Genomic DNA, 13221 nt, shown 5'->3' on the forward strand with positions numbered 1-13221 from the left:
CATGCAGGATGATTAAGAGGTATGACTCTCAGATGTTAAGGGTCTTTATGGGGGTCTGACCAAATGTGATTTTTTTTATATAGTTCTGATAAAAAAGTCATAAAAGCTGTCTTTTAATCTCAGGGGAAAAACCACATCTGGACCTAATCGTCTCCGGTAGCCCTGAACTTCCCATCTGACTAAGAATGATTCTAAGCCTTTTTGCTTCTGATGATTTCCATTGAAAAAGAGCATCGTACGTTCAAAAGTCAATGTCCATAGTAATCACAACATACAACTGTAAACATGTAAGGTTCACTCTTTATTTACACTATTCTGTGCATTTGAAATACAACATCACATGTCTCTCCCAAGAGGACAACCTGCTCAAAGGACACACTCATAAACAACTTCCAGCTCCTTCTTAAGGCCCTTTGCACTGCAATGATGCAATCAGATCTCTGTGGTGTGGACTGCTCTATTTCCACAGAGGCTGAGCTGGAGGACGCGCTCAGAGCCCCACCTCGACTTATTACAGACTGATTTGAAAGGAGGCAGAAATCAAAGGGCCAAAAACAGAAAGAGGAACATAATGTATTTTCTGACAGCCAAACTGAAAACACAATAACAGACATGATTATATAATATGTGTAGATAGAACCTTCCAAAAAATACATGTTCAATGTATCACCAGACACAAAAGGATACGTTGTATGCACATTTAAACCAATTTGTTTCCAGCGGAGATATTTTCAGAATGATCCTGTCAAATGAAACTGTAAGAAGATGTTGTTGTTTTTTGATAAAGTGTTCAGCTGCAGCATCTGAATCCTCAACATTCCCAATCTGTTTTCACAGACTCCGTACCTTCCATTTCTTTATTCCAATTATGAAACGTTATACAAACATAATCAACGAAGAAAAAGAAAAGGGAGACAAAACAAAAAGCAACAACAGAAGCTGGCTGTGTTTCAACTTTTTGATGCCGCTGTACAATTGGAGTTCACAATCACAATCAGAAGTCCTTCCTGTTGTGGACTGAATACAATGCTGTTTGCAACATATTGTAGATCAAGTGAGGCTTTACAATAAATCACCCAGAACTAAAGTCTACTTGTGCAACAACTTAAACATTGCAATGCCTATATTATTGCTAATTGTCAGGTTCATATTTGTATGTAGTGTCTCTACGTAGGGGTGTAACGGTTCACATAAGTCACGGTTCGGTTCGTACCTCGGTTTGGGGGTCACGGTTCGGTACGGTTCGGTACAACAAGAAAAAGCAAAAAAAAAGTCCCAAATGCGTAATTCCAGGTTTGTTGTTATTTATTTTTGAACAGTAGTGCAAGTTTCAGTTTCAAAATAAGGAACTCTGACATTTTGAATAATTAACTGTATTAAACAGTTAAAAACAAACCACAAACAGCACCACACACTCAGATGGCCATATTATCTATAATGGCTGATGTCAAACTAAAAGGTTTCATCAAGCTGTAAAACTAAAAAGAATGTCTTGAAAATATTACATCATAAATAATAAGAAAGTGTTTCCAGAGCGCAAAGTCGTTGAAAAACATTATCCCAAAAGCTTCCGTTATTTATTTTGGTTTCACGGCTTTCATGTCTCTTGGCTTCTTAAAAACCGCGGGGATCAGCTGTTGAACTGCTGTTGTCTTTTGCCGGGCTCCGTGATTGGCAAATCTGGGTGATGCCTTCTGATATGATTTAGCATGTTTGGCGTGTGTTACCATTAGCATACCGCACCGCTATCGAACAACGCCGACACACCGTCCTCGTCCGATCCACCACTCGCACACTTCATTGTTATTGTAGTCCACAGGGAACCCGAAATGTTCCCACACAGCTGATTTAAAAGAAGCAGGTGGGTTCTAGCTCCTGTGTGTTATCTGAAATCGCCATACTAACTTTTCTTCTTCTTGTATTTAGTTCGTTTTGTTGTTGTTTCTTCTTGTTCTTCATTTGTTGTTTAAGGGCGGCTGGCAAACAGCTTTTAGGCGCAATACCGCCCCCTGGATTATATATAGTGAAGTGGATACTGCCCTGAATGACAGACTTTTTTCCCACTCGTAAGAAAAAGGCGTATTCGCCGTGTGACTGCATGTGCCGAACCGTGACTTCCGAACCGTGACGGTACGGGACGAATACGGATACCGTTACACCCCTATCTCTACGGTGACATGTCTCCATGCTTTAATGTTCAAAAAGCTCTTTATTTCTCTCATACTGCCTGTGCTGCAGCCCCTCTTTTCCCCCTCTGTCTGAAACCAGAGCCCAGTCTGCTCTGATTGGTTAGCTGGCCGGATCTGTTGTGATTGGTCAACCGTTTAGATATGTCCCGCCCCTTAGCCTATCACGTACAGTGCACAAACACCGATATAACGCACTACAGGAAACCCACAAAAAGCATAGACAAGTTTTAAGGTTTTCAATGAACATTAATAACATGGTTTGTTCAAAAATGGTTAATACATTAATTTATCTTAAAATAATTTCACACGATGTGCTGTTTCATTTTCTATGTGTTTTTGTTCATCAGTTTTTCACTCTTTAAATCACTAAAGTTCTGCTAATTTGGTTCTACCAAAAAAGTTCAAAGGGTCCATCCAAAAACAGCAGCAGGAGCTCTGGGTTGCCGCATAACAAATATAAAATGTTCTTGCACAATGATGACTGGCCAATGCAACTTTTAAAAAAAATCCTCTGAAAACAATACTTCATCAAATCACGATTTGTGCTGATCAGTTATCACCGTATTTCTTCAATACATTATTTATTGGAACATTTAATGATGACATTAAAACCGTTTAACCCTTAGATGTACATTGGCATCATTTAGGTTGAGCAATAATTGAATATCGTTCTGAAACTATCATCATACGGAGGCGGCACAGTCCAGCTTCCATATCTGTCAGTGAATAGGTTTGCACTCTTACACCACAGAGTCCTTTCCTTGAGCATTTTAAGTATGGAGTGCGACTACACTGTGAATCTTCAGAGAGCCTTTTGAGCTGCACACGCATTCCTACCTCTTCCTCTTTATCCGTCGTAACAGAGAACTGTAGCAATCACCTTCATCAAACGTTTTCTCGGCAACTAAAAAAATGTCATTGATGCCAAGAGCAACATTCTGTCACTGACAAAAAAATATGTCAGTAAACAACATATATTTGATCAGCAAAAGTAAACGTTAAAACCACTCAACCTGACGAGGGTGCAGACGATTTAAATTCGCTCTGCAGGAAAGCCTTTGAGGTTGATTTTAACGCACTGCAGAAAGGCAAACATGAACTCCTCTGTAGACATGAAGGGAAGTGCCGTGTCAGCACAGGTTGAGCTCCAGAGCCGCTATTAAGGAGTTTAGTAATTCATCATTTATTCAGGCGGCCCAGTGGAAGCTGTTTATGCTCACCAGCAGTGACAGGAACCTGTTTATTATCTACATGTCAACTAATTAACGTCCTTAGAGGTCCATTAAACTTTATTAACATCCATAAACCACAACTTGACTTGTGGTCTATTGTGAATACACAAGTTACACTTACTAGTTTTCAACAGCAGATACATTTTGGGGAAATGTATGATGTATTATTTTATCAATATATTGACAACATATTTGAATGAACGTATCAACGACAAAATCTTCACTGGCATCCTTTTTATTTGCTTTCCCAACAATATACGCTTTGACTGTAAAAACTAAAGCAGGATAACCCTTTCTATGGTTACCATCCATTAGGCACTCAAGTTTGGTTAAGTTCAGGGAAAGATGGCGGCATTGGTTAAACAAAAAATTAAAAAGCTGTAGTACTCTGCCGAATCCTCAACCTGCAATGACCTGTTTTGGTCACATGGGGGCAGCAGAAACAAGCTCACACTGACATATTGTTGGCTTATTTGGCTAGTTTTGATAGCACACATTTGTTAGTTTGCACATCCGGCAGATATGAAGCAATATGAAAATACTTTTGGAGTCGTGTTTGTGTCCCTCTGTTGAATTTAAGTCAAATATTTCAGTGTTGGCTTCCGCTATTGGAACATATCCCGGTCTTTTGCTGCAGAATGCCCAAGTATTTTCAATAGCTATTGCTAACTTTGTCTTTGTGCTTTGAGGCAGCTCCATAATCAGCGTTTAGTGAAATTATCTATGCTTTTATAAAGAATAATAGCTGCCTGCCTGAACAAAAATGGTGAGCTGTAAAACCAAAATAATTGGCTGAAAAAATGAAGCTTTCCAAATATCTAAAGGGAACTACAGAGTTGGTGATGATTATTCTCTGCGAGATCATCATGGAGCACATTTCACATCCATTGATCAATTGTTCTGATGGAAATATTGATTACAGCAGCTTTTGTTGACTAAACCTTACTATACGTGCAGTGGCGGCGCCGGAGTATTTTTGTTGGGTAACTATGGTAGGGGCTCAAGTCAGTATTTGCAATGTAATTACATACACGCTATATCGCCCCCCTTGACAGTGAAACGCCACACTTGAGGTTTAGATTATTTCCCTGTCTCAATCAAAATGGAACTGTATGAAATAAAACGGCACATTTGTGTTAGTAGTAAATAAAAAGGGATCACTGTGAACGTGATGTATGATACATGGTACACGTTGAAGATCCAATGGGGATACTGAATGGTGGTTCCGATCAGTAATGCATGACGCAGACCCAACGTTTCGTTGCTCTGATTGGCAGTAGGTCTGACTCTATTCAAATTGCATTCGGAGGCATTATGATCTGACCGCGCTGATATTATAACGCCATTTAGAGAATTTCCACACCTTTAGTGTATACAACTCCCCCATTACTTAGACTATTCCTTGCACCCCTCTTCTAGCATAAGTCTGAATGGTCTCCATATTGCATCAGTAACGTGCACTTGTTGTAACAGCAGGATCAGTTTGTGTGTTGTGGACACGACCCGTATATTTTCGCAAGCCGTGTTCTCAACATTTAGCATTTTGCTTATTATTTATTTTGCTTACTTTAACATCATTTTTCATGGTGGGGCTAAGCCATTTCTTGGTATGGCTGTAGCCTACCCCAGCCATACCCTGGCGCCGCCACTGTATACATGGGATCAGGATGCTAACTCAAATCTCCAGATTTACAAGCCATTACAAAAACACCAATTGAAGAAAACATTGCCACTGGTAATAATCCCTCCAAAGCATCTTTGCAAAATCAAACAACCTTCATTCATTATTCACCAAAAGCAAAATATCAGTATCAGCAGTAATTCTTAATAATCAGAAAAATATGAAATGTGGACTCTGATAATGGACGGATAAGCACATTATGGGTTCCTGTGCACAGACTTTTGAATGAGCGACAACCATACTGAAATAGCAGACCAGAGGAATTAAAGAGTCATTAGTCGTTTTGCCTCAAATTGTGGTATTTTTTAGCGTCTATGTGTAATTTTGTCTTGTGTTTGTGTGATTTCAAGGTTGTTTTATGTCTCTTTGAGTGTCTTTGAAGCCTTTTTTGTGGCGCCTCGTGGTTTTGTAGTCTGGAGTTGTGCTTTTGACCCAGTAGGCCTTTTAAGTAATCAATGAATTCCTCTGATCACTAAACGCGCATTGCAATAAGCATTGATCTCTTTTTTTAAAGTGGCACCACCATCATCTCTTGACCAGTAGATACCCCCCAAAAATACTTACAATTTGATTACTTTGATGATTCGTTACACAAGTAACACAAGCATATACAGTTTACACCCAAAAGGCAGATGTACTTGAATGCAACAGTTGCCATGTTGAACTGGGAAAAGTATTTTTTTGATTTGAGTCTTCCTCTCTGAGGTTGCTTGATTGGCAGAAACATCTAATAGCTCATCGAGTCTCTTTCATCTGGACGTGAACTCACATCCAGAGAACGTGAATGATTTCCAAAGTCTTATGTCTTCTCTCTGTTTGGATCCTTTCCCATCTATCTCCTTTCAACATTTTGGCAAGATGGAGCAGCAATGTTTGGATTATACAGTGACAACACTTTATGAAGAAGTCAGGATGCTTACAATCTTCTTTCCTTTCATTTTTTCTCACAGCGGGAACACAAGAAAGCCAGAAAATGTTGAGTACTGCCATCCGCCAACTAGGTTTCCCTTCTCCAGCTTTAAGTAGACCTTGTCTTCCTTTTCTAGATAAAGCAGAACTCCATTGGTGGCCGCTTCACGAGTTACGTCTTTGTCACCCGCAAAGGCAGAGATGACTGGTTTCCCATTCAACATCAAGTTCACCTGGATAACAGAAATAACAGTTAGAAACCTTAAAATACTGAATAGTTTAAACTGTGTTGGCACAGTTTACATCTTATTTGTAACATCTTAACCTCTTGTGCAAAACTCACCTACACAGTCACAGCTACTCATTATAACAAATACCTTTAAGGGGGCCATAGTATGCTTTTGGGTGTTTTTCATTTCCTGTAGTATGTTATATCGTTGTTTGTGTATGTAAATGGGTTGCATTGGACTCCTTTGTTTACTTCAGTAACATAGTGACATCACTATGGAACACTCGCCCTAATATTGGCTAACGCTCCAACACATTGTGATAAGGGACATCACAATGGGGACATAAGGGACAGGACAACTCTAAGCGGTGGACCAATCACAACAGAGACAGCCAGCTAACCAGTCAGAGCAGACTGGGCTCTGGTTTCAGACAGAGGGTGAAAAGAAGTGCTGCAGCGCAGGCAGTATGAGGAAAAGAAAGAGCTTTTTGAACATTAAAGCATGGAGACATGTCCCAGTAGAGACACTACATACTGATATGAAACCTGAAAATGAGCAAAATATGTCCTCTTTAACGTATATCAGATTAAAAATGAGGTGTGTAGGGGTCTTTACTTTTTTTTTATTGAACGTAATGTTAAATCTACACCAAAATGTCCAAACAGTACCTAACAAATACATGTTATCCCTCTCTAATACTAAAACAGGTTAACAATGTAAACAATAACACATCTTTGTGACAAAATAATGTTTTCTTACCTGTATAGTTTGGCTCTGGTACACTTTAATAACATGGAAGTTAAAACTGTAGATTCCTGTTCTAGGGGACAAAAATACTGACTCAAATGTGAAGTAGTTTCCTATATTCACCAGAACCTATGAGAAAGAGAGAGGATGTAAGAAAACATTATGACAAAGGTGTTTATATAGCCAGCACTTCAGCAAAGGATTTTAATCAAGGAGGCTCATACATTTGTTCATGAACTCAGGTTTCACAACGCTGCACACCACACCCTGAATGCAACACACTTCAAATGATATTACATTTTTCCTCTCAATGGATCAAAACCCCGCTTTGAACTTTCATACATACTCACACAAAAAAATTCTAAATGATGCTCAATGACATTATTTAATACAAATGTTCCAGTTTGGTGCAAGGAGAGGATTTTTCTTCTAAATCTTTTCCGGCTCGGTCTCATCAGTGTCAGCACTGTCAGTGTCAGCACTGATGAGACCGAGCCAGAACAGATGTAGAAGCTATTTGATCACTGCTTTTTCATCTAACCGAATGAATATTAGAGTGTTATGATCAAGCGGCAAACTCTGGGGAACAGCCGGGAAGCCAATACGGAAGTGCCACACACTGCAGTTCATACATGGGCCGCTAGGGACTGGCTGCAGAAAGGAGCCATTTCCATAGACCCCCATGTTAAAATGCCCAACTTTACAGCAGAAAAAAACATGTTTCTACCCATGGATGCAATACATATTATTATCGATATAGTTAGATTCCACCTTCATGATTATGAATCTGTGAGTGAATTGTTTTCTAACACGACCCTTTTATTTATATTAGGTTTTAAAGTTTTTGCATAAATTAGGGCGTGGTCACGTTGATGGACACGTACATGCCTCACTGTCAGCTAACAGCAACTTGTCCTCTCTGCTAGGCTACAACCATATAGATTATATTATATAGCTCTGGCTACAACCATAGAGGCTACAACGTTAGTTAGTCCAGGGTTGCCAACTTTGGGTACTTGGCTGGAGTGAGATTTTGATATCATGGGTTTAAATACAATCACATATGCACACGAAATGACTGCCATCGTGTCAGCAGCGGGACCTTAGCATATATATAGGATATATATATACAAATACACAATATTGGACACAGACTATAAAGGGCACAAAGTTTCATTCACTAATGAAAGTCAAACACATGTTTGTTTCCACTATTTTATTGTGTGCCTGATAAGCAATTAATTGACTTATATTAATAAAAATGTACTCGATACATTTCCATTTACATGAGGATGTGACTAGCAGTTTGAAATGATGTACTTGAATTATTATTATATATTATCATTATGTCAGGGGTCTAAAATGGTCATACAACGGTGCCAATAATTTCCGGGAAAATGTATCCAACACAATTAATTATCGTGAGAGGCCTATACATGAAACACACACACACACAAATCTACAGACTTACTCCAAACTGCCAAACATATTAATTAACACACTCTATTTTGGCCTAGTAGAACAATAAGCAGCAGACTTTTACTTTTTTATCATTTCAACTGGATCTTAGATCTGCGCTTGCGCAACACGGGTCGGCAGTTGCGAGAGAGTATTTTTGTTGGGTAATCTATGGTAGGGCGAACCCTTGACAGTGAAACGCCACGCGTGAAGTTTATATTATTTCCCTGTCTCAATCCAAATTGAACTGTATGAAATAAAAAGGCACATTTTTCTTGTAGTAAATAAAAAGGGCGACCTGGAGCCAATCCTGAAATTTCCCCACAGGTGAAAGAGTTGACATACTGAAAGCCCAATCCCTGCAGGGGGGTCTGTGGGGATTCTCCCCCAGGAGATTTTTTGAAATACTAACATAAAATACACATTCTGGTCTTCTCTTGAGAAGAAAAATAAATAAATCTATTACTACACGACATATTTAAACAAATGAATGCCATTTTAGTTTTGTGTTACTTTGTTCTGAAAGCTGAACCTGCTGCTCCTCACAGAGAGAAGAGGCTGTGTGAATGACTTTACATTGTGGATAAGGGTGGATAGCCCCCATTGATTTGTGTGTCAAAATGAAAGACAGCCCACACACCTATCAATCATCACACCGTGGGGTCTTATTTCATTACGTGTTGATTTCTATCAACACGTAATATTGCATCGATGTATATAGAGATGTACTACAGCAAAAGCATTCTCCGTCGGGACTTCCTGCAACAACACCATGCCGTTATCTTGATTCTGATTGGCCAGAAGACATTATCAAAGATGTTCTATTGAGAAGACGATCACTACCTGACAAAAGTTTTCAAAACCGTTTCTAGTCTTCGGTATTCTTGTTTTTGGCGTGAGAATAGTTTGGGCAGCGTAAGAGCGTGAGATTGAGAGTGAAAGCGTGTCACACGCCAGATGCGTGAGAGTTGGCAACCCTGACTGACCCTTTAGCTTTAGCCGTGTGCGTGGTGATTGTGCCTTTTAGGGAATATTGTTACAAATACCAGACAATTAAAATGTCGTGCTGTGCGCTTGAATGTACTAATCAGAACTTCCAAGAAGTCTAAAATGATAATATTATACATGTGAACTCCGTTCGCAGGTGTTTGTGTGCTTGGTAGCTTAGCGTGTTACTTATTAGCCAGCTAAGGACGTAACCCTTTATGCATACATATACATTTTAGTTTATGATTCAGCCTTGGGTAAGACTTGTATAGTCTATGGCTATGACGCCCATAATGCTAAACGGGAGCAAATGTTAATAGGGGACCCAATTATCCCAGTGGTGGCCGCCGGAGCTAACGGAGCCGCAGGGGGCTGGCTCCAGCCGGCGTCCCGGAGCTAGCCCACTACGGCTCTGTTAGGTCCGGGCGGTGGAGTCCGTCTTTTCTCAACGTGTGAATGACAAGCATTAAGAATAACAACATATAGCTAATTCTCTTGCAGATTGTCTCATTTGATAATCAATGTAACGTTTATATAGGGGAACTACACTGTTAGCAGTAACTTGGTATGCATGTATTTCATGTTAGCTTAGCTTCTTAGCCTGAGCTAGCTCTGTTTACTTCCAGTTCGGAGGCAGCAGGTCCCGCCTCGGCTCCGCCTCTTTGCCCTTATTTGGAGCAGGCGGGATTAGACTCTGACGTCACAGTCGAGCCGTTAGTGGCCGACTCCGCTACTAAGGGCTTCATGGCAACTCTGCAGAATCCTATGGGTGACGTCACGGACACTACGTCCATTTACAGTCTATGGTTATGATATAATAAATAAATGTTTCTTACTGTTGCTTGCAAACCCACTCTGAATATGTCACTCAGCATTAAATGCTGTCTGAATGTCACTAAAAGGTTTTAAGCACCTATTAGATGACATACAGGATTTAAATTAACTCCTTTGGGTCCTGATTGATGGAGGCAGGAACTCATACCTGCACATCTGAAGCACACCTGATAAAGTCACCACTGCAGCCTCCACCTTTGACAGGTGCTGCTTTCATAGCAACAGCGTGATGTGCACCAATCAGGTGACATGCACTGTGTCGACAGCAGGAGATATTATGAGGCTACAAATGAGAGGGCACTGCAGGGGATCAGGCAGTGATATTGTTACTAACACCTAACTCTGCCCACCGCTGTGTGACTAATCACATTCTTGTTGGTTGTGTTGGCTTGATTTTTTTGGGATGAGGGAGGGAGGAGGGAGTGTTGAAAGTGATGCTATATGTATGTGTGTGTGTGTGTGTGTGTGTGTGTGTGTGTGTGTGTGTGTGTGTGTGTGTGTGCGCGCGCGCGCGCGTGCGTGCGTGCGTGCGTGCGTGCGTGCGTGTGTGCGTGTGTGTGTGTGTGTGTGTGTGTGTGTGTGTGTGTGTGTGTGTGTGTGTGTGTGTGTGTGTGTGTGTGAGTGGTAGCTTGAAGCAAACTGGCTCTGCAGGATGCCAGCTCTCCAACATAATCCAGACACTTTCCAACATGCAAAAGCAGCCTATAACTAAACTCTGAGGTGCAGATATTCCACTCAAATCAGCACGAATCAAAACGGTTCTCCAGGATGAAGGTTTAGGACAAAAAACACTACAACAATAAGGGGTTTGACAGATGGTAAATTATAGGGGAGTTGGGTTTTGTTTGTTTTGCAAGGATGCAATTTTATTTGATGACAGCCATTTTAATCAAACTTGTGAATTGTTAACATTAATGGATTTATAGTGGGGGGCTTTCTGCACATTTTTTTGATTGCTTTATTATTATTTATTTAGTATTCCTCTTTATTTATTTGTACTATTGCATTTTTTTGTTGTTGGAGAAAGTGACATTTGGTGTCATGAAATGTTGAATGCAGAGTATTCATATCCTCATTCAGTAAAGAAAGGGGGGGGGGGGGGCAAGTGCTAAAAACCAATCGAACCACTTTCTTTTTTCACTTTCATTATAATGATAAAATCGTCCTAACCTGGTCGAAGTAGATTATTCTCGTTTTGTTGCTCATCTCCGACGGCTCGTGGTTGTTGCTCCGGACTGCAGAGAAAGCCACCTTGGAGTTGGCCGCGCGCACAGAGATGCCGAGCGGAGAGGACGAAGCCTTCCAGTCCGCGGTGGGGTTAGAGTCGCACACCACCAGACATTTCCCCTCCAGGACAATAGGCTCCGTGTCATTCTGAGCTGTGGCCCCCTCAGAGAGCACAGTCCAGCTGAGCACCAGTATGAAATAGTTCACCATGGCTCCCTCTGCGCCTGATTCCGAAAAGAGAGAGCGTCTCATGTGCCACGCAAAGTTCCGAGTCCCTCCGGCGGCTTTCCCCCGCAGCAGACGCGTCTGACGCTGTGAAATTCTCTTACTGGATCCAAATGTGTGCCATATCCAAATGAGACAAAAAAAAGAATAACTTGTGTTTAAGCCTTCTTTTGCAGAAAAAAGAGAATCAGAAATCACAGAGTGTTGTCTATGCGTCTCATTTTTAGGTAGACTTTATTTTAAGCTAGTGACAAAAGTAGATAAATGTTTTGGAGAAGACTGCTCCAGCGTGAGAGGCGAATCTGTCCATCGCTCAGTCCCTCTCCGAATAACGCGTCTGACAGCAGCTGTTCCCCGCAGTGATGTGATGCGTGTGTGCGCGCACAGCCATCCACTTTACGCACGCACATGTAGAAGTTGCCATTAACTGCGTAATTCCCTAAAAGCCATATTTATCCTAAAAAACAATTTTGGTATAGACTCATTAATTGTCGGTGCTCAGACTGGATATGATACAGGGGATATTCATTTCTACTGTCTTTTTTTTTTCTCGGATGCAGCAAATCCACTAAATAATTATCTCCGGATATATTTTTCATGGTTTTCCAGACTGTAATGTAGAAGTATAGAACTGAAAATGCCCTCGAGCAAGAGTTTGAGTGTTTTCGACCACAGCTTCATGTCCACGGTGGCAGCAGTGACTCATCATAATCTCATTGCACAGGTGAAATGTTTCAGATTTAATTTACAGCTGCACATTCCTGTGGTGCTCAATAGAAGTCAGTGAGGGGAAGCCGTTTTCAGCCAGTACAACTGCTTTATCTTCAAATTAATTAATTTCATAATTTATTGGAGTATACATTTGATGTAGATTGTAATGTCATTGATTTGGGGATTTTTAGTGGATTTATTTCTCAGCATTAGTAGTAGTAGTAGTAGAACCTTTATTTATCACTGTAAGCATTTGTTACCTTATACTGAAAGTGTCGTCTTTTACTTTTTATCCTTTTTTAAAGTAATTCATACCTAACTTTTCTTGTATCATCTCCGTTTAAATGTTTTATTTATCTGTTCATTTATCTTGTGTTTATTGTCTGAGTAAAGCACTTTATATTTAGTCTACTGCTGACAAATTCTGTATATGTTATATGTATGTGTGTATTTGTGTATGTTCTCTATTACGTAAATACATTCGTGAATCCATGTGAAGTTAGATTTGTAACATTGAATAAATACACCATAACTTCCTTGTTTCTGCTTAGTGTTGTGAGCTATTCATTCAATTCAAAGGTTTATTTGTCACATAAACAAGGACCATAAGTAGTGAAATCCTATCGTGTCATGCTCTTGAGGTATAGCTTTGCAATAAATATAAAGAGTACACAATTAAAGATATACAGACTTCAGAAGTTGTAATTAGGGGTATTGTCTGCTTTGTGCTATTAAACTGAAATAAGCCTGAATCCTGAAAAGCGTATTTGGTGTTAGGGATTCATTTGCTT

The 13221-nt window shown here is 40.2% G+C and overlaps 1 protein-coding gene across 1 annotated transcript; it reads right to left on the minus strand.

Annotated features, from left to right (window-relative positions):
• Positions 1-368: 368 nt before the first annotated feature.
• On the minus strand, positions 369-12048 carry cbln4 (cerebellin 4 precursor). Its single transcript, XM_034087750.2, has 3 exons — positions 11438-12048; positions 7001-7117; positions 369-6244 (listed from the first exon to the last, which is right to left on the minus strand). The coding sequence occupies exons 1-3, from the start codon at positions 11744-11746 to the stop codon at positions 6047-6049; spliced, it is 624 nt and encodes a 207-aa protein (XP_033943641.1). The 5' UTR covers positions 11747-12048; the 3' UTR covers positions 369-6046.
• Between the last annotated feature and the right edge of the window lie 1173 nt (positions 12049-13221).

Source organism: Pseudochaenichthys georgianus, chromosome 7 (genome assembly GCF_902827115.2).
Source record: "Pseudochaenichthys georgianus chromosome 7, fPseGeo1.2, whole genome shotgun sequence".
Lineage (NCBI taxonomy): Eukaryota > Metazoa > Chordata > Actinopteri > Perciformes > Channichthyidae > Pseudochaenichthys > Pseudochaenichthys georgianus.